We start from the raw sequence: 21,339 nt of genomic DNA on the forward strand, positions 1-21,339 counted from the left end.
TTTATTATTATTTACAACAAATATGGTCAACAGTTTACGTTAATATGTTTGGGCAGATGTTTGGGTTCGTTACTAAAAAGGTGGACTGAAGTCACCTCTGGTTGGGTTACTTGCTTTAAAAAAAAAAAAATATATATATATATATATATATATATATATATATATATATATTTTTTTTTTTTTTTTTAAACAATTATTTGGGGAAAAGAAAATTGGCGGGGAAGGGGAATTGTAAACATGTTTCCTCTAATAAAGTGGAGCCCAAAATACCATTTCTGGATTTGTTTGCAGAATTTTTTTTTTCATTATTATTTATTATTAAATGTTGTTGTTTTTCTTTTTTTTGTGAGGAAACAACTAGCAGTAAAGTAAATTTTTCATGGAAAATGTATATTGGAGGTTTACCAGCATTTTGTTGTTGTCACATTTTTGGGGGTTTACAAAAAATATGTTTTTTCCCCCCCAATGCTTTTAATGGTGTCACTTAATACATAGATTTTCACTATTCACAAGCTGGTCCATTTCCTATTCCCATGAATAAAGGCTTTCCACTTTATATTTTAAAGTTGTAATATCACCATTCACCACTGGATGGCAGAAAACAGTTAATTATGCTTCCATCAGGTCTTATACTGCCCTAGATTTTTTGGGAGATTTGGAATGATAAACACAGACACAGTACCTCAATAATATTAACATTTTGAGTGACATGATTTTTGTGAGGGTGGCACGGTGAGACTTAGCATGTCCAGTTCAGAGGTCGCAGGTTCAAGTCGGACATCGGCCTCCTGCATGTTCTCCCCTGTGCCTTCGGGTAGGCTACTCTGGTTTCCTCCCATATTCCAAAACATACATGCTAGGTTAATTGGAGGGTCTAATCAATTCTCCCTAGGTGTAATTGTGAGTGTGAATGGTTGTTCGTCTATGTGTGCCCTACGACTGGCAGGCAACCAGTTTGTGTGTACCCAATATTGCCCGAAGACAGCTGAGACATGCTCCAGCATGCCCGTGACCCTCGTGAGGATAAGCGGTTCAGATATTGGATGGATGGAAGATTTTTGTGGGAAAAAAATGCACAAAATGAGTTATTGTACTATGACACATACACACTACACAGTGCACTCTGGTGGCCAACATATACAACTACACATAGTGTGCCAACAAAAGAACAGCTTGCAGGGTGGGGAGGACCCCTGTTGACCTTTCTGAGTCATACAGCAGTTTTGAGACGTGATCAGGACAGCAAGGAGAGGTCCGAGGGGGTGTCAGAGCCAGATGGGGGAAGTCAAAGGTTAAGCATTGTACTCTACAGGCTGTGGCAGCTCTTAAAGAGACATGAGACATGCACCAGCCGGAGTTCTGCACCTGCACATGATGTGAGCGTGTGTTAACAGGCCAATGTAGTGGTCTTTATTTCACACGTGAAGATTACATATGCAAAATAATATTTTGATGTTTTTTTTTCTCAATCATAGTGACAGTAATTCAAAAATTGTACTTTTGAAAAAAATAAATAATAATTCATGTAACATCACTCTAATGATGCTTTGGTTTTCTTACACATTATTTTATTGCACAGTATTTATTTTATTGAATAGCTGATAACTTGAAAGTACAGTCCAGTTAGTTTTACTTTTTCCCAAGTGAAACAGCGCTCTCTGCTGGATATTTATGCATTGCATTTTATTCATGTTTGGGCAAGTTTTATCCAGCTAGAATCTTATATCATGATAAAGTTGTCCTGAAGCCACTTTATCGTTTTCTTGGCTGTGTGCTTAGTTAGGGTTGTTGTCCTATTGGAAGGTAAACAAACATTCACTGCAGTCTGAGTTCTTGAGGATGCCGAAGCAGGTTTTCATCCAGCATGCATGTCTCTGTACATTGTTGCATTCATGTTTCCCTCAATCCTGACTACTCTCCAAGTTCCTACACCGAAAACAAAAAAAAAACACCAGCTGAACATTAAAAATGTGAATTAATCCGTCATAGTTGATATTTAGACTTTAAATCAATTAGAACAAATATTTGGTGTGACCTGAAAGTTTTACCTTCAAGCAGTTTTATTTACTAAGGCAAAGCAAACCAATTGTGTGTGGTTGTCCTAATTTAAAAAATAATTATATTGGATTAATTACATAAATATAAATAAGCCTTTCAAAAATGTTCCTTTATGTAAACCAAAATCTTCATGTTGCAAGGATTTTTCTTTGCCTTAAAGATTAAAAATTTTCCTAATGCTGAATTTTAAAAAATACTTAAAAAACAACAACAATTTTAAAGTGCAAGTCAACCTTAAACATGTCTTGACAATAATATGTTATAAGTGACTTCACTAGTCTAAACATGACATTCTGATTAATTACATTTGTAGAATAAGAATTATGAAGCAAAATCCAATCATTTTTATCCATCTCAGGGGGCGGCCATTTTGCCACTTGCTGTTGACTGAAGATGACATCAATGTTGCTCAGGGCTCAGGCAACGACCAATCACAGCTTACCTGTTTTCTGAAGCTGAGCTTAGAGGTTGTTACCTGAGACCTGAGTAACTGTGATGTCATTTTTACAGTAAGTGACAAAATTGCCGCCTTCAGATATTGATAACTGCTGGATTTTGCTGCTTAACTCATATTCCACTAGCGCAATATAAACCAGAATACCGTATTTAGGCCAGTGGGGCTGCATAGAACACATTATTGTAAAAAAAATAATAACAATAAAAAAAATAAAAACGTTTTTGGGGGGGTTGACTTCCCCTCTAAATACATTTGGAGTAATAGGAAGAAAGGTTTGCATAGAAACTAATTTAGCATAGAAACAATGGGGCACGGCAGCATGTTTCATTGTTCAAACTTGTACATGCACACATTCACACAAACTTCACACAGAGCAAATGCTTTTGTCAATGCTATTTAACGTTTTATGGTGACTTTCTGGTTCATTTGGAAGAAATATATTACACCTTTTAGCAGCAGCAGCAGCAGCAGCTCCTCCCATCCAGGTACAATTTAGCTGCATACTCTCACTATGACCGGACAACTTTCAAGGGCTGAAAATGACATTCAGTTAAGGATGGTTACATATAGTTAAAAATAAAAAGGAAGTTATCAAAATGCAAAAAATGTCATGGTGCTGCCACCATGTATCATGTAATCATGTAGGGATGGGATGGTATTGGTCAGGTGATGATGCGCCAATGAGTTCAATCTTTGTCTCATCTGACCAGAAAGTTTTCCTTCTCATGTTCTGAGAGTCCTCCAGTTGCCTTTAAGCAAAGTCCAGGCAGGTTGTCATGTCGCGTTTATGCAGGCCTGAATGATAGAGCGGAGATGGTTGTCCTTCTGCAAGGTTCTCCTGTCTTCACAGAGACCCATTGGCGCTCGAACAGAATGACTGGACATAGAGAGAGATTTGAGGGTGTTAGGATTCAACTTAGTGGTGCTTGTGCAGCCCCAGTAATATGCAATGCAACACATATCCAGTGTACTTGTTAAATGAAAGAAGGGCTTGTGATACAATCACACTATTTTGACTACTGCTGTGAAAGTAGTAATGAATTGGATTCACATCCAAAATAGTAAAATCTTGTGAAAATCTTTCCAAACATTTAGCTTTCCAGCTTTTTCTCCCCAGCCACTTCACTTCATCCAGCTCTTCTAGGAGAACCCCAAGGCGTTCCAGGCTAGCCTGGAGACAATCACTCCAGCCCAGCGTGTCCTGGGTTATCCCCAGGACCTCCTCCCAGTGGTGCACCTCACCGGGAGGCATCCTAAGTAGATACCTGAGCCATGACATGTAGATGAGGGTAAGAACGTAGATTGATGGACCCAAACAGTCTGCATCACTCTGCTTCATCTATTCCTCCTCCCTTCCTTCCTTTAGTCTTTCCTCGTGTCTCTTGATCTCTGTTGGAATTTAGATGTGCCTGGGGTTGGAGAAAGATTCTGGATTTGTAACTCTGTGGGTGGAGGGTGGTGTCTGGTTGGTGTTGGATTTCACTTTGTTTCATCTTTCTTTCCTTTGATCCTTCCGGTCTCCTGACAACTTCACGACTCTGGCGGGACTCTGAAGTATCCGGTCAAGGTGATGGGTCTTTTATTTTAACAGGTTTCAGGTGAATTATTGAGCACATGCGCGCACACACTCACACGCGTACACACACACACACACACGCACACACACACACACACACACACACACACACACACGCACACGCACACACACACACACACACACACACACACACACACAAAAGAGAGCGATGATGATGACATATTGACTTGGGAAGGATGCCGAATGAATAATGCTGAGCTGTCATAAAAAAAAGAAAAATCAATGATAGCATCAAAGGCTATTAAAGTGTGGGTCACTGATAATGTACATAGTAAAAAAGAAGAAGAAGAAAAAAGGGACATTTAACATACTGTAAGAGTCTTTAATGAAAATTCTTTGCATAGACCAATGTACAAACCCAATTCCAAATTAGTTGGGACACTACAAATTGTGAATAAAAACTGAATGCAATTATGTGGAAGTGACAAATTTCAATATTTTGTTCAAAATAGAACATAGATGACGGGTCAAAAGTTTAAACTGAGAAAATGTATCATTTAATTTTCATTAATTATATGTTGATTGAGGCGGCATGGTGGCTGACTGGTTAGCACGTCCGCCTCCCAGTGCGGAGGACGTCCGGGCTTCGGCCTTCCTGGATGGAGTTTGCATGTTCTCCCCGTGCTTGTGTGGGTTTTCTCTGGGTACTCTGGTTTCCTCCCACATTCCAAAGACATGCATGTCAGGTTAATTGAACACTCCAAATTGTCCATAGGTTTGATGGTAAGTGCGGACGGTTGTTCGTCTCTGTGTGCCCTGCGATTAGCTGGTAACCAGTTCAGGGTGTACCCCGCTTACTGCCCGAAGCCAACTGGGATAGGCTCCAGCGCCCCCCACGACCCTTGTGAGGACTAAGTGGTTAAGAAAATGGATGGATGGATGGATGGATGGATGGATAAATGTTGATTGTAAATTTCATGGTGCCAACAAATCTAAAAAAAAGTTGGGACAGGTAGCATTAAGAGGCTGGAAAAGTCAATTGCACTTGTAAAAAAAACAGCTGGAAGACCAGTTACCACTAATGAGGTCCATTGGTAACTTGATTGGAGTATAAAAAGAGCTTCTCTGAGTGGCAGTGCCTCTCAGAAGCGAAGATGGGTAGAGAATCATCAATTCCTCCAATGTTGCGCAGAAAGATAGTGGAGAAATGTCAGAAAGGTGTTTACCAGGGAAAAATTGCAAAAAGGTTGAAGTAATCATCATCTACAGTGCATAACATCGATCAAAGATTCAGAGAATCTGGAACAATCTCTGTGTGTAAAAGGTCAAGGCTGAAAAATCTTACTGGATCCCCTTAAACGGCACTGCACCGCAAACAGGAATGCTTACTGTAAGGGAAATCACAGAAAGGGCTCAGCAATACTTTCAGAAAACATTGTGGGTGAACACAATCCACTGTGCCAGCCGCCGTTGCCAGATGAAACTCGACAGTACAAAGAAGAAGCCATTTCTAAAGCAGACCAAGGAGTGCAGGCGTTTCTCTGGGCCAGGTGTTATTTAAAATGGAGTGTGGCAAAGTGGAAACCTGTTTTGTGGTCAGACCAATCACGATTGGAAGTTCTTTGTGGAAAACTGGGGTGCTATATCATACTGACGAAAGAGGACAAGGACAAGCCAAGTTGTTATCAGCACTCAGTTTATAAGCCTGCATCTGTGATGGTATAGGGTTGCATGAGTGCGTGTGGCATGGGCAGCTTCCACATCTGGAAAGGCATCGTCAATGCAGAAAGGTATATTCAGATTGGAGAACAACATATGCTCCCATCCAGGCATCATCACTTTCAGAGAAGATCTTGCATTTCTCAACACGATAATGCCAGAACACATGCAGCACCAATTACAACATCATGGCTGCGTAGGAAAAGGATCCGGGTATTGAAATGGCCAGCCTGCTGTCCATTTCTTTCACTTATAGAGCACATTTGACGCATCATAAAGGGGAAGGTGCAACAAAGAAAGCCCAAGACAGTTGAACAGTTAGAGAGACGCGTGTTAGACAAGAATGGGACAGCATTCCTATTTCTAAACTTGTCTCCTCGATCCCCAGACGTTTGCAGACTGTTGTAAGAAGAAGAGGGGATGCCTCACAGTGGTGAAAATTGCCTTGTCACAACTTTTTGGAGATTTGTTGCGACCATAGAATTTAAAATCAACAGTTTTCCCTTAAAATGATACATTTTCTCCGTTTAAACTTTTGACCTGTTCTCTAGGTTCTATTCTGAATAAAATATTTAAATTTGTTTTGATGTAAAAGTTTTTAATCACAATTTGTATAGTGTCCCAACTTTTTGGGAATTGGGTTTGTATGCTTAATCGAATGAAGCAACAAAATTATAAATTGTCCATGATGACTTATAAATATAAATTGTTCCAACATAACAGTACGAGTTCTGGCCACGCAGGTGACTGTTCCACTGGGAATTAGCGGCAGATAGCTGTTTGACTGTTCTTCTATCAAGTCACCACCTTTCTTCAGATTAAGGTACCTCAATAGCCTTTTTTTTTTAACTTGTAGGATGATAAAGGCATAGAGTGTTTAAAAAAGTATTTATTGACTTACTCCACTAAAGGCCATATAATATTTTACATAGAACAAACAGACACCTTCTAATCGCCCAAGTAATTCTTTCAGAGTTTTCAGGAAACACATAAAATTTAAAAACAATTTAGGCAGTTATTTTAAGAGGGTGACGAACTGTAACTTTCAGGTATAATATGTTCGGCACATTAATATGGCTTTGTGACTACAAGAATGAGTTCCAGCAGATGAAGTCAAATTTGACCTTTTTGTTTGAACAACTCACCTCAAAGAATTATTCACCTTTGAACATATGTTAACAATTGAAAATATGTATTGATGTGTGAAAACGTATTATGCATTTAAGTTACAATAACATAACGACTGAAAGATTTTTTAAAAGTGTACTTCTACTCACAGCGGACATTTATGCATCAATTTCTGCCCAGGGTTGATGGGCGTGCACGTGAGTCATCATCTGTCTCCAAGTTCACTGGTTAACAATCCAGGGTGGATGCTACCTTTCGCCCACAGCCAGTTTGAATAGACAGCAACTCACACGTGACCCTCAACAGAATATAAGTGGTTGAAAATGGATGGATGAATTGTTATCAAGGTCAAGAAGCATGTACTGTATGTGGTGATGCGTGGGCTCAGAAAGAACAATCTGTGTTATAATGTCAGCGCTGACTGCTTCGTGTGCAGTTTTCCTGTTCTCCTTCTTCCAGAGTCCCATTGTATGCTAAGTTAATCGAAGACTCTAAATAGCCCACAGAGGCAAACGTCTGTGTGAATAATTGTAATAATAATTGTAACTGATGTGTAAAAAGTTCAGTACCCTTCTTCTTGCCCAAAGCCAGCTTGGTGGGATAGACTCCATCTCACCCATGACCCTGAAGACGATACGTGGTTTGAGAGCAGATGTTCAGAGTTCCTTTCTTAGAGGAACATTGACTAAAGAATGTGTAATAATAATAAATCTGATTACAGACAACAGCTGATTTGTGGCAATGCTTAGGTGTGTGCAGTAGTAAATGTTTGCATTTTACTGTTACACTGCCACATTTACAGTATTTACTTTGGTGTTTTTTTTAACATAAATGAAGTCCAAGTAAATAATCTTGTAAGAAAAAAAGTTTTAACAGTACAGTCCAGATGAAGCCAGACATAATCTTTATCGGTTATTCTTGCTTAAAGCATAAAGTGCTCTTATGTGTCGCTAATTTGTCACCCTTCTATAAATCAGCCTATAAATTCTTTGTTTATAGTGACATGATTCCTCCTATACTTCGTAGCAACATTGTGTTGCTATGGCTGCACAATGAGACAAAGTTGGGCATAAGTAATTGATATTTCAGTGTAGTAAAACATTATTTTACAAGCAAGTCACAAGGTTTGTGGCAAGTCACAGAAGAGTTATTTGTTAATATTTTTATACCGTATTTAATTATCATGGTTTGGATTTAGCTGGTTTGGTTTTTGTTTGATTTTGTTGGCCTTTTTTTTTTTTTTAGTCTGTCATGATCTGTGGCTTGTTTTGTTATCCTTATGTGTCTCGTCAAGCTTTATCATGTCCACCTGTGTTTGCCTGCCCGTCCTAGTGTGTCAACCATTCGATGCCCTCAGCCACTTTGAAGTCGAAAAAGTCCGACTTCCCACTTTCCTCAAATGCAGCATTAGGGTACGTTTACACTGCAGGGCGTGATGCCCATTTCAGATTTTTTGTTTAATCCTATATTTTTATGTATCGTTCACATTATAAAAAAAAAAATGTGACAACGCAAAGCCCCCTTGATGCAACTGGCATGCACAAAGAGCACACATCGAGAGACATACACCCAAAACAACAACATGGAAGTAATTGTACTGACTCGCTACGTTTTACTTCCATTTTACCGCAACGTTTAAAAGTAAAGTTACTGAGGCAAGCAAGTTTTATAAGTGTCATATGCAAATTTAGCTGTGCCAGCACACGCTACAGATTGGTGGACTCATTTCGCGGACGTGTTAGGAGTTCAATTCACATGTCTTGTCTACATACATTATGCAAATTAAGCTGTTTGAACGCCCGCGCACCTGGTTGGTGGACTGTTTTCACACTCGCTCCTGGTTGGCTGCTATCCTCCGCATCCTCTTGCGTCAGTTTTGAATGTGCTGTTTACAAACAGCAACAGAAATCCGTCGGATTTATATTTTCATCTCATGTCGCCAGAGTAGCGAGGTCGGAAGAGGTAATAGATTTTATTTGGAGGAAATGAGCGGACTCTCCTCGACCTCCTCATTTCATTGAGAAGTCTACCGAAGATGAAGTCGTGTCATCGCCGTTCACGATGAACTGTCTGCAGGGCTGAAATTCTACTATCGCCACATATGTCAACTGTATGCTTCATGTTTCAAGTGTGATTAAATTAAAGACAAATAAAAATTTAACACTGTTACTCAAAACTGTTTTATATTCACAGACATGTCAGTAGTCTCCCTTCCAAGCACTCTCTCCCGCCCGCGCAGATCGCATATCAGGCTTTTGATGACGTATGAATCGTATGCGTGCGGATGAGCGTTCACAGTGCAGATGCATCGCATACATATCCGATTTATATCTACATCTGAAAGAGGCCCATGTCGGGTTTATGTAATGTGAACGGTACATAAAAAGATCGGATTTTAAAAAAAATCTGAATTGGTTATCACGCCCTGCAGTGTGAATGTAGCCTTAGTCTAAAATGTATTGTTATTTTACACTTCATATCTTGCCTTGTTTTTTCCAATTCACACACGTCCTCACCACACACACACACACACACATACCTGTTTATATGGTATAGACTGACAAATTTCAGAAACAGGCCCGGTGGTGATTTAAGTTGACACACCTTTTAAAAGGGTTTAGAATGATGGGAGTAAGGCTAAATCACTTCAAAAAAATTGAGAAGAATTTAGCACCCTTCAGAGCTTAGAAAAGAGGTTAACAACCTGAGATATCAGACCTGACAAAATGGTGGTTTGGGACGACACTTGAATTGTGGTTTACAAGGACAAAACAGGATTAAGGTGACTTTAAAGGGACAAGGTAGTCACGCCCCCCACCACCCAAAATTAACATAAATACACCACCTGACACCACTATGCATTAGGTGAACAGAACCAAAAGAGAGCAATTGGATATAGATGGATGATGAATTCACCCCTGTAAGTGTTTCTTCATGACTAATACAAAAAATACGACAGTAATGAGCATCAACATTATTGAGACTTTAAAAAGGCAATTACCTCACATTTGCAGCCACACAAATTAAGACGCAACTGCACAAAGAATGTAGGAAAGTGTCTATTTAATGACACAGGCTCCTTTAAACCTCAGAAATTAGCAACCCCACACTAACCAAGCTGTAATATCACAAACGTAAAAACATACAAACGCAATCTAAATTAAAGTAAACACAGATGTTTTATTAACAAGTATGACTGGTCTAGACACTGTACACTGTTTTCTACAAAGTCCTTTCTAATCAAGGTGTTCCGAGCCACTACGCACTACGTGTTGGTGTGCCATTTTTATCCTACTGAAAATTCAGAGCCTTGTAGTTTAATATTCCAATATAGAGTTTATAGTAGTAGTGATAGACAGTGCCGACACCATACTGATTATTTTTAGTCAAAGAGGCCAATAACCACATTTGGAGCTGATATTCATTTGTAGCAAAAGAAAAAAATGGGGTCAAAATTAATATTTTTTTAAATGTTGAAATGCTATTAAGCATGTTTATAACTTTCAAATTTGTTAAAGGCTTTTAGTTTAATTTTAAACATTAAGTTTTAAAACAAATTGGTCTATTTGCTAACAAAAAGTGCTGGGTGCTGCCAGGGTCATTAGCTTGTGTTAAGGTCAATTGAAAATTAGGCAAGTAAATGGGGTATATGCCACGGGGAAAGCGGGACTTGCAACTTCCGTAAGTCACACACCTACGCTGATACCAGTTATTGTAGCGCCATATAGGCCGTGCCCCATACTCGCACTTCCACCCTTATGTTGCAACAGTAACCAGAAACAGCGTGTGTGTGACCTACAGAAGTCGTAAGTCCCACCTCCTTTGTGGCATATACTTCAGATCTCCCTTAAGATTTTTGTTTTAATTTCTAAGAGAAAAAGTGCAGGGAGTTCTTAGTGTCTGAAGCATTAAGTGAAAATATAATTAAATACATAAATAAAAAGTTCCCTGAATTTAGTTTTAAATGAAACTCTCATGCTGGTATCTCACTGAGTGATGAATGCTTGGGTAAATAGCAAATTTGTTTTTTTTTTGTCACGGTTCATAAAAGGTTTCAGAAGATGCTTGCAAAAAGTGAAAAACTGTCTGAACATGTTAAAAAAAACCTTTGCGACAGGAAAAACTGACAAGTGAAAACTGAACATTTCTGCAACCTTTTATGAATCCCGACAAAAACTCCAAATTCTCTATGTTCGCAAGCATTCGTTGCTCAGTGAGATACCAGCAAATAGGTTTACCGTCTCTTCTGGGCCTGCCTTTTGGCTGTGGTTATTCGGTTTCTCACAAAGTCTCTAATATTCTGTACAGTCCGTTGTGACAGCACAGGGTCCTCTGCCCGCTTACACTGGCTGCATTCAACTTTGGAGGCAAGTTTTCCTTTTTTTATGTGGCTTCCAAAATGTCGCATCACTGCAGCGACCTCGGCTTTGCTCCACATTTTCTTTGGCTGTCTCCTTGCCTCACTTTCTTGATCAGCATCGTCTTTTCCTGAGAGGACTGTAAGTAAACAAAACAAAAAATACATATATATATATATATATATATTTACAGATACTTGAACAATCAGAAGGTAAGTCTAACTAATGTCACAGATTATTTGTCAATTACAGTGGCTGCAACACAAAAACAGGAAGTAGATAGTACTCTTCACAGCCATTATTTATGGCCTAATGCAGGCTATTGTGTGGCTGCAGGATGGCAAAAGAAAAGACCATTACCGACTGCATCTAGTCTTAAGCAGTTACGTGACTTTATTTTATGTTTTTTTTTAGCTCATTTCATTGCTCAGGAGGCCTTACATCATTGCATATTTTCATAACATAATCCAAAGATCCTAAAGCTTGTCTTACCGCCAGTTGAAGGGACTGTGTCTCCTACTGTAGACGTCACATGTGACAGCTTATCTGGTAAAAACAAAAACGACGTGTGAAAATTGTCTCATCAACAAATACTGATACCGGGCGGCCTTTGTTGCCCCGTCTGCTGAGAGAAAATTTGTAAAGTAGACAGAGAACCTACCTTGGCCACCAGAGTTCTGTTCCTGCTCAAGGATCATAGAGTCTGAGGCTGGATCCAGGTCTTTGCCATCTTCACAAAGTGGTCCTCCGACCTCTGTGCCGCTGCCCTCTGAGTCACTGCCTTCATTATTTTCATTCTCACTGAATGATAAGTTACCTAGAAAAAGATAGTCATAATAAAAGATCAGTGAGGCATCAGACCCCAAGGCATCAAGTTTTAGAATTGGCCAGAAGTACAGCTGTAACAGATGCAAGATGGAAAGGATGCCACATCTAGTAGTAGGGGTGAGAACGATAATTGTTTTTTTTTCATGCATCAATCGTCGTATTAAAAAGATTCTGCTTCGATTCAGAGTTACCGATACTAAAAATAGATTTTTAAAGTTTACATAAAAATAAAAAGCCACTGTTGTCTTCTGCATATTGCACTGGGAGAAGTTAAACATTTGTTACAGCAAACGCTGCCATTGGCACTTTTTGAAATGTGTGTTGACACACTATTGTAAACCAGGTTGCCTTGCCACTTTAATAAAAGTCAGTATGAAATATAAATCTTTGCTCTTCCTTGAGTTCTGCAATTGTTTTAAAAATACAAATGTACTAATGATGCATCGGAAGTGAATCAAATCTTGAGGTACCCATATTTTCCCACCCCTACTAAACATGATCATCTGACATTCTGAACACTCACCTTCAATTTCAATTTCAGCATAGTTTTTCGGTGTTGCTTCCTCCATCAAGTTACTAACAGCACTGTCAGCAGTCTTCTGAAGGTACTGGTGAAGTACCTGGATATCCTCTGTAAAGGGCAGTGTTGTTGGCTTATTATACTTGGCACTGCTCAATGTGCTCAGAGCTTTGTTGGAAATCAACTCACACCACTTGGAGGTATATAGTTTCCTAAATGTTTCAGTTGCCTTCACCAGTGCTGCATCTTCTGCCATTAGTGCACGACAATGAATGATGTCGCAGATTTTGTTTAGTGTGTGCCCCAATTTCAAAGCCAGGCTTGGTGTATGGTAGGAGAGGCTTTCTTCGTGAAATCCAGCAACTTGCTTCACTGCTTGAACAACTGTTTGAGAGTTTGAGGGCTTTATGGCTTCCTCCAGGCTGTGTACAGAGTAGTTTGCTCGCAGACATACCAGCAGTCGTCCCACTTCTCGGAGCTTTTGTCGAATATGTTTGTACTTTGTGGGATCTTGACCATGTTTATTGTACAGGGACTGGGCCAAATGAACAATAGATAGGTCATTTCGTACAGGAAGGCCAATGTCATCCGTCTTCATTGTGCTAAGAAGCTTCCACATTCCACTCGAGAAGTGTTGACTGAATACGGTATCTTGGGCTGTAGCAAAACACAGAACTCTGGCTCTTCCAGCTTGTTTATCCAGATTGCGATTTTCTGGCCTTAACGAACATCTTCGGACATGTCTCCACAGTTCTTTGCGTGCGTATAAGCCCTGGCAGTGCATACAATGCACAAAGTTTCCAGCCACTGCAGTAGATTTTAGCACCCTTTTCACTTTTAATTGTCCATTTTCACCTTGGAGTATGGCAATGTTATGATGAAAGTTTCCTCTGTTTCGCATTTTTTCAAACAAAGTCTTGCGCTCCTGAGAGTGACCAGGGAGGTAAAATGCATATGAAACTTCTGGGTGAGACATGTGTACTTTCAGGTGGCGAGTCAGTCTGCTTTGTGGCTTACCACAAACAAAACAGTAATTTCTATTGGTCAAATTGAGATGTTCTAGAGATTTTTTATCTTTGTTCTTCACATGCTTATTTGATGAGTCTTTGCTAGAAATTTCTGAATCTGACGTTTCGCCAGCAATGACATCTGTGGGTAAACATTTTGATGTGCCAGCGTCATTTGGAAAATGTGTGTCCAAACTGTTAGAGTTGTTAGTGGGTAAGGCTGGTATTCCTTCCTTCTGTCGTACTTTAGACTGATGAGGCACCAAAGTCATGCTTGAATCTGAATCCTCATCTGAATCAGGGACATATTTGCTTCCAGAGTTCTGCTCCTCATCCGAGTCTAATATTTCATCCTCTGCTTTCTTCCGTCTGTAGCAGGACAGATGCCAGACTCTTGAACATGCTGTGAACAGAGTTAGAAAATGTTGGGTCAAACAAACAGTGCCAGTTACAGTTTCAACATAACTTCTTTAAACAATTTTCTTCTCTGTACCAATCAGTGCTGTATTTTATATTGTGTAAGAAGAGTTGCCAGTAATTAAATTGTTACATCATGTCCACAATGCAGACAACTGTTCGGTGGCCAATGGCATCATTTGTTTGGTTTCTGGCTGTATCGTCTAAATTTGGACTCAAAGCAATGCTATCAATATATGGTTTACCTTTGCATCTGTATCCAGTCCATGTAAAAGAAGATATAGGTCCCAAGCATAGAACACACTTGTCAAAGGGTGACAGTGTTGAGACCTCAAGAAGGTGTTTCCAACAGTCCTGGGGGGGGTATTTATTTAAAAAGTGATAGCAAAATATTTAATAAGCATATGGGATTGCTAGCAGAAAAAAAACTTAGATGAACAAATATGTACAAACTCTGACTTCAATTATCAAGCATCCAATGAAGTTTCTCAGAGCACAAAAATATTGCTGATGACTTGACATGCACAGGAAACAATTGTTGACCGTTAACTGTAATTGTACTTTTAATTACACTCATTAAAGAAGAAGTAATTTACCTTTTGAGAACTGGTCTGAGGCTCAAGTGCTGGACTAAGGTCACCCTGGCACAAGGTCAATGTGGAGTCACTTGTCTCCATCATGCACTGAAAAAAAAAATACAGAGAAAATACACACAGGTGTAATCAGACTGTTTAATTACTACAAATTCACTGAAGTTGCAGAAATATGCATGACTTTGACAGTTTTTAATTGCCAGATGGCGTTGAAATTTATTTAACAACCATATATACCTGTTCCAACCAGTTCAGGGTGTACCCCGCCTACTGCCCGAAGCCAGCTGGGATAGGCTCCAGCACCCCCGCGACCCTTGTGAGGAAAAGCGGCCAAGAAAATGGATGGATGGATGGATGGATATACCTGTTCAATATCTTCAACCTCTAATGGTTGGGCGGACCTCTCTGTGTCGGTATGCTGCAAAAGAGACAGGAAGGAAACATTAAACATAGACATACCTTCATAAAGACAACGCTTTACATCACATTGCTGATTCAGAGTGATGCAGGATCAAGAAACATTGAGTTTATGTTAGGTAATTTCAAAAACAACAGCCTACCAATTATATTGATATACTGTATGTATAGTGATTCAACTCCACAGAAAGGTGACATTGGGTGACTGTAAGACTTAAAGATACAATGAGGTTAAATGTCCCTCTAAACCATGAGATTATGTGAATACACACACACACACAAGTAGGTGAGTGCGACAACTTCTACAGCAAATGCTTTCTCGGCGAAAGTCAGTGTATGCCAGTGTCAGTCTATGCCATACTTGGTCACAACACACACACACACACACATTCAAACCTATGGATGAGGTTGTGACTTAAAACTTGAAAATACTATCACGAAATGTGTCAGTCCAATACACAATAAATCTAGGTGATAACACACACAAACACTCGGTCTATTCAAAATATTATCAAGCCTTCAAAAAGTTTCTCTGTACAACAAAATATTACTGGTAACTTGATAGAGCACTGCAAACAATTACTGTAGTTGGATGCTAAATGACACTCATTAATGATGAAGTAATTTACCTTTTGAGAATTGTTGAGTGGCTCACGATGTACTGGACTCAGGTCACTCTGGCTCAAACTCATTGAAGAGTGCCTTGTCTCCATCATGCACTGAAAGAGAAAAATAAAAAGACAATACACACAGGTGCCATCAGACTGTTTGATTACAAATTTGTTTCAAGTTGCAGAAATATGCATGAGCGGTAAACTTTGTCGGTTTTTAATTGCCAGATGGCATTGATATCCATTTAACAACCACATGTACCTGTTCAATATCTTCAACCTCTGAAGGTTGGGTTGACCTCTCTGCATCAGAATGCTGCAAAAGAGACAGGAAGGAAACATTAAACATAGACATACCTTCATTGAGACAACGCTTTACATTACGTTGCTGATTCAGAGTGATGCAGGATCAAGAAACACAGAGTTTATGTTAGGTCATTTAAACAACAGCCTACCAAGTATATTTATATACTGTATGTACAGGTATAGTGATTCAACTCCACAGAAAGGTGACATTGGGTGACTATAAGACTTAAAGATACAATGAGGTTAAATGTCCCTCTAAACCATGAGATTATGTGAACACACACACACACAAGTAGGTGAGTGCGACAACTTCTACAGCAAATGCTTTCTCGGCGAAAGTCAGTGTATGCCAGTGTCAGTCTATGCCATACTTGGACACAACACACACACACACACACATTCAAACCTATGGATGAGGTTGTGACTTAAAACTTGAAAATACTATCATGAAATGTGTCAGTCCAATACACAATAAATGTAGGTGATAACACACACACACACACACACTCGGTCTATTCAGAATATTATCAAGCCTTCAATAAGTTTCTCTGTACACCAAAATATTACTGGTAACTTGATAGAGCACTGCAAACAATTACTGTAGTTGGATGCTAAATGACACTCATTAGTGATAAAGTAATTTACCTTTTGAGAATTGTTGAGTGGCTCACGACGTACTGGACTCAGGTCACTCTGGCTCAAACTCATTGAGGAGTGCCTTGTCTCCATCATGCACTGAAAGAGAAAAATAAAAAGACAATACACACAGGTGCCATCAGACTGTTTGATTACAAATTTGTTTCAAGTTCCAGAAATATGCATGAGCGGTAAACTTTGACAGTTTTTAATTGCCAGATGGCATTGATATCCATTTAACAACCACATGTACCTGTTCAATATCTTCAACCTCTGAGGGTTGGGCTGACCTCTCTGCGTCAGAATGCTGCAAAAGAGACAGGAAGGAAACATTAAACATAGACATACCTTCATTGAGACAACGCTTTACATTACGTTGCTGATTCAGAGTGATGCAGGATCAAGAAACACAGAGTTTATGTTAGGTCATTTAAACAATAGCCTACCAAGTATATTTATATACTGTATGTATAGTGATTCAACTCCACAGAAAGGTGATATTGGGTGACTGTAAGACTTAAAGATACAATGAGGTTAAATGTCCCTCTAAACCATGAGATTATGTGAACACACACACACACAAGTAGGTGAGTGCGACAACTTCTACAGGAAATGCTTTCTCGGCGAAAGTCAGTGTATGCCAGTGTCAGTCTATGCCATACTTGGACACAACACACACACACACACATTCAAACCTATGGATGAGGTTGTGACTTAAAACTTGAAAATACTATCACGAAATGTGTCAGTCCAATACACAATAAATCTGGGTGATAACACACGCACACATACACTCGGTCCATTCAAAATATTATCAAGCCTTCAATAAGTTTCTCTGTACACCAAAATATTACTGGTAACTTGATAGAGCACTGCAAACAATTACTGTAGTTGGATGCTAAATGACACTCATTAGTGATAAAGTAATTTACCTTTTGAGAACTATTGTGCGGTGGACTCAGGTCATTCTGGCTCAAACTCATTGAGGAGTGCCTTGTCTCCATCATGCACTGAAAGAGAAAAATACAGAGACAATACACACAGAAATGATGTTTGATTACAAATTCACTGAAAGTGCAGAAATATGCATACAGTTTTTAACTGCCAGATGGCGTTGAAATCTATTGAACAACTACATGTACCTGTTCAATGTGTTCAACTCTGGAGGTTTGGGCAGACTTCTCTGCGTCAGAATGCTGCAAAAGAGACAGGAAGGAAACATTTAACACAGACATGTATGAGTGGTAAACTTTGTCTATTTTTTAAGAGTTAAAGATGGCGTTAAAATCCATTCACGTTGTGTACTTTTAATAGGGTTGTCAAAAGTATCAATACTTTTCAAACACGTCGTATCCGGATACAATATCTCTTTGTAATGGTATCAATACTATCGATACATGGTAGCGTTCCTGCAGCGTCAGCCGTGCACACTCCACTAGCATCGCTGCCTCGGAAGACAGGCTCCCGCACCCAGGAGAGCCCACACTGCAACCTTGCTTGTTCAGCTATGTTTTACAGCTGCTTAGTATGGCCAGTGTGGTGGCAGGAGGGCTAAACGTGCCAGTTTTGGTGGACAAGAAAAAGCCAGATGCCTTGTTGTTTTGTTATTAGCCGTTAGCTGGCTACCGCGGTTAGACTTATGCTCAGTAAGTGACTGTTGTTTTATTATTAGCCATTAGCCGCGGCCTCATGGTTAGCTTAGTGTGCTCGTGCATTGCTGCTTCAAGTTGTGCCTCATTTTTAGTAAATTCAGGGCTCATTTGCAAGCCAAGAAGGGCACAGGAGCACATTGACATGCTTGTCTTTAAAAAACAAAACAAAAAAAAACTTCCAACCGCAAAGAAAATTAAGACCAGTGATACGACAGGCTCAGACAGTCATTCGTAGAATAAAGTGGCATTTTTTAATATGGCGTATTCTTTCATTTGTTTAAATTATTTATTTGCATGTGAAAAAGTGATTGTCTTATTTATTTTTGTTATTTTAGGATTAGTATATCTTTTGGTATGGTATTGAAAGGTATTAAGCATCAAGTATTTTCCTGGGTATCGATATTGAGTTTGAAATTTTAGTATTGTGACAACCCTAACCTGTACATAGCGTATGGACTGTAAAAGAGCACTAAAATAGTGTACATGATTTACCTCTTGAAAAGATTTCAGAGCATCTGTGGGCGCTGTAGATGTAGTTTCCTCCACGGTGAGCTTGGATGTGGATGTGTTTTGTTGGCCAAATTCCTGAGGTTTAAATTGACAAACATCATGAGTTTAATTCAGTCAATACTGATTTTCAGATCACTAACCACTCATCACATTCTGATATGATTACCTTGCTTCTCCATGGCCAGTCAGAGTCACCATAATTATATGTAATTTCCTCTCCTGGGTCAATGTCCCGTGTCGCAAATAAACACAGATGGGGCTTTCCTTGCACATTTAAATACTTCATTGTGGCATTTGGGTTGATGTGGTCATCATTGACCAGTCTTCCTAGTGACCCATCCTCTGTTGCTGCATCAACACTTCAAATAGAAAACCAATTATTAATATTATATAGTTAGAACTCGGTAGTGTTGATTTTCTTGATTTAAGATCCCATTCGGGTTTTGACTCAAAGCTAATGAGTCTAAACAAATTATGGACTTTTAATATGGACTAATTAAATGGAGCATGGACTTAATACGCACCAGCAAGTTCTTCCGTCAAAGTGAAACTCAAACATGAATGCTTTCATTTTGTCATGGTACAATCTCTGTCTCCTCTCACATTCTTGTTTGCTTAGAAGTGCACCATGATATTCTAGCAGGAAGTTTCCTTTTTCAAAAGAAGCACAAGCAAAGACCCCTCTCCCTAGTAATGACAAAAATAATAATGAAGTCAGGTGGAAGATTCACTTTTTAGTTAACTGTTATTGTTAGATGTATCTTACCTTTGAATTCACTGATGTATTTCACATCAAGTCCATGTTTGTCTCTTCCGGTATCGATATAAAGCATTGCTTCTTTTTTTGGATTCAAACACCTTTGCCTTGGCATGTTTTTCTTTTTTAAATCAAGAGCCTCTGTACCCAAAGAAAAAGTAAATATTCAAAAAATTAAATGATTGTTATAAACAATAATATAAACATCTCATATTTTAAAATCAAAATAATCCTCACAAATCAAACTACAACGATCCAAAGTCTAATGCTTTTCAATGAGAGATGACGTCACCTCGGAATTGTCAATACGTGAAAATGCTCAAGCTCGCTCATTAATTAAGTAACAGATGGCTAAAGATAAATACAAACGTTAGAGAAAAGGCAGTGGACATTTTCCTGCTAGCGGTTTTTTGCCGGCGCAGAATTCGTAGGCCTACTTGTAGTTCTTGCGCGACTCACGGCAAGATAGCTGTTAAAGGCGAGACCGGCAACTCTTCTGCTGGCGCTATTTTGCCGGCGCAGAATTAGTACTTGTAGTTCTCTCGCGTTTCACAGCAAAATATAGTACTGAGAGGCGACCAGCAACTCTCCTGCTAGCGCTATTTTGCCGACACAGAATTCAAACTTGTATAGTTCTCGCGCGGTTCACGGCAAACTAACGCTACGTGAACTTTTAAAACACGGCAAAATATCCGCTTCGTAGACAAAATGAATCCATCCATCCTTAGTCCCAACCGCCTGTCCTAATATGAGATAATTATTATGGTGGAGCAACCGTCACGTACGTGTTTAAATTAGATATCTGAATAACCAGCAACAACCGAACGAGGCATCTACGTAAACAAATTAAAAAGTTTTCATTTTCTATCATGAAACCTTTCTAAAACAGCGTAAAAAGTTGCACTGCCTTGATGAAATTACCTCACCGCAACAAAAATAACCGTGTTCTCATTAAATTGGGTTTATTTACAATGAATATATGCTTGTTACTTACTGTGCAGTTCTGCGTTGTGTTTGTCTGCATCCCACGTTGACGCATGACGCTTTCGCGGGAGATCCAGTGTACCTCACGCCCACATTACACGTCATGCCACCGCCCCCTTTGTGTGTACTTTTGTGTGTGTGTGTGAAAGTGCAATAACAAAAAACGGCCAGTAGGATGTCACACACACACACAAAATCTCAGACGAGGGGATTACACTGACAGATCAAAAAATCATATTTATAAGATATTTAGAAATTAATTCATGCATAATTATTGTCCTAGCTGAGTAGTAGGCCCATATTTTTCTCTTTTTACAGAAAAAAACGTTTTTATAGACCCTAAAAAATTAAAAAACAAGTCTTGAATTAGGCCGACACTGCCTGTGTCGCTCTAAACACAAGTGTCAACTTTTCCCAGGTCAAATGTCAGATCATTTGTCGGTCTAAACCACATTAACAAACGCACACACACACACACACACACACACACACACACACACACACACACACACACACACACACACACACACACGTCCTCACTAGGGATGCACCGAAATTAACAATTTTGGCCGAAACCGACAGCCGAAACTGGGAAAGGCTTGGCCAAAAACCGAAACGCCGAAAATAATAATAATAATTAAAAAAATAAACATTTATCAAAATAAAAAACAATGTTAAATATCACTCAGACTCACCATTAGCTACAGTCCACTCCACATTTTCAACACATATTACTACAGTAATGATTGAGAAATAAATGAGGTGGATGAATGAGAACAACCACAAGCATACAGTAAGCACACGGTGCAGTGTCATCTCATTGCGTTCGTTATTCTATGATAAA

At 39.2% G+C, this 21,339-nt stretch overlaps 2 protein-coding genes and 1 long non-coding RNA gene across 4 annotated transcripts; 1 reads left to right on the top strand and 2 right to left on the bottom strand.

Moving 5' to 3' along the window:
- Nucleotides 1–6,088: 6,088 nt before the first annotated feature.
- On the top strand, nucleotides 6,089–7,626 carry LOC144052353 (uncharacterized). The gene is made up of 2 exons (XR_013294201.1): nucleotides 6,089–6,594; nucleotides 7,080–7,626. It is a non-coding gene; the product is annotated as an uncharacterized LOC144052353 (long non-coding RNA).
- A 2,439-nt stretch (nucleotides 7,627–10,065) lies between these two features.
- LOC144052444 (uncharacterized) lies at nucleotides 10,066–13,168 on the bottom strand. Of its 2 annotated transcripts, XM_077566509.1 has the most exons (5): nucleotides 12,795–13,168; nucleotides 12,609–12,716; nucleotides 11,919–12,074; nucleotides 11,750–11,803; nucleotides 10,066–11,396 (listed from the first exon to the last, which is right to left on the bottom strand). In XM_077566509.1, exons 2-5 carry the CDS (start codon nucleotides 12,652–12,654, stop codon nucleotides 11,134–11,136), a joined length of 519 nt encoding a protein of 172 aa, XP_077422635.1. In that variant the 5' UTR covers nucleotides 12,655–12,716; nucleotides 12,795–13,168; the 3' UTR covers nucleotides 10,066–11,133. The 2 variants fall into 2 exon arrangements, with proteins under 2 accessions (XP_077422635.1, XP_077422634.1); XM_077566508.1 differs by having other exon boundaries at nucleotides 12,609–13,168.
- Nucleotides 12,975–20,993, bottom strand: LOC144052298 (uncharacterized). Its single transcript, XM_077566231.1, has 16 exons — nucleotides 20,506–20,993; nucleotides 19,521–19,652; nucleotides 19,279–19,441; nucleotides 18,921–19,113; nucleotides 18,737–18,829; nucleotides 17,735–17,788; nucleotides 17,525–17,602; nucleotides 16,846–16,899; nucleotides 16,602–16,691; nucleotides 15,913–15,966; nucleotides 15,669–15,758; nucleotides 14,987–15,040; nucleotides 14,626–14,712; nucleotides 14,275–14,383; nucleotides 13,060–14,015; nucleotides 12,975–12,989 (listed from the first exon to the last, which is right to left on the bottom strand). Exons 2-16 carry the CDS (start codon nucleotides 19,624–19,626, stop codon nucleotides 12,975–12,977), a joined length of 2,196 nt encoding a protein of 731 aa, XP_077422357.1. The 5' UTR covers nucleotides 19,627–19,652; nucleotides 20,506–20,993.
- Between the last annotated feature and the right edge of the window lie 346 nt (nucleotides 20,994–21,339).

This window comes from Vanacampus margaritifer, chromosome 5 (assembly GCF_051991255.1).
Source record: "Vanacampus margaritifer isolate UIUO_Vmar chromosome 5, RoL_Vmar_1.0, whole genome shotgun sequence".
NCBI lineage: Eukaryota > Metazoa > Chordata > Actinopteri > Syngnathiformes > Syngnathidae > Vanacampus > Vanacampus margaritifer.

Bases quoted from the DNA above. Each gene is read 5' to 3' on its own strand.
- LOC144052444 (XM_077566508.1), bottom strand. From the start codon at position 12,861: ATGGCAGAAGATGCAGCACTGGTGAAGGCAACTGAAACATTTAGGAAA. The intron at 11,804-11,918 runs GTAGGTTCTCTG...TGTTTTTACCAG, and splicing joins ACAGAACTCTGGTGGCCAAG to ATAAGCTGTCACATGTGACG. The intron at 11,397-11,749 runs GTAAGACAAGCT...GTTTACTTACAG, and splicing joins CACAGTCCCTTCAACTGGCG to TCCTCTCAGGAAAAGACGAT.
- LOC144052298 (XM_077566231.1), bottom strand. From the start codon at position 19,626: ATGCCAAGGCAAAGGTGTTTGAATCCAAAAAAAGAAGCAATGCTTTAT. The intron at 14,713-14,986 runs GTATATCCATCC...TTTTTTTTTCAG, and splicing joins AGGTTGAAGATATTGAACAG to TGCATGATGGAGACAAGTGA. The intron at 14,384-14,625 runs GTAAATTACTTC...TACCCCCCCCAG, and splicing joins CTCAGACCAGTTCTCAAAAG to GACTGTTGGAAACACCTTCT.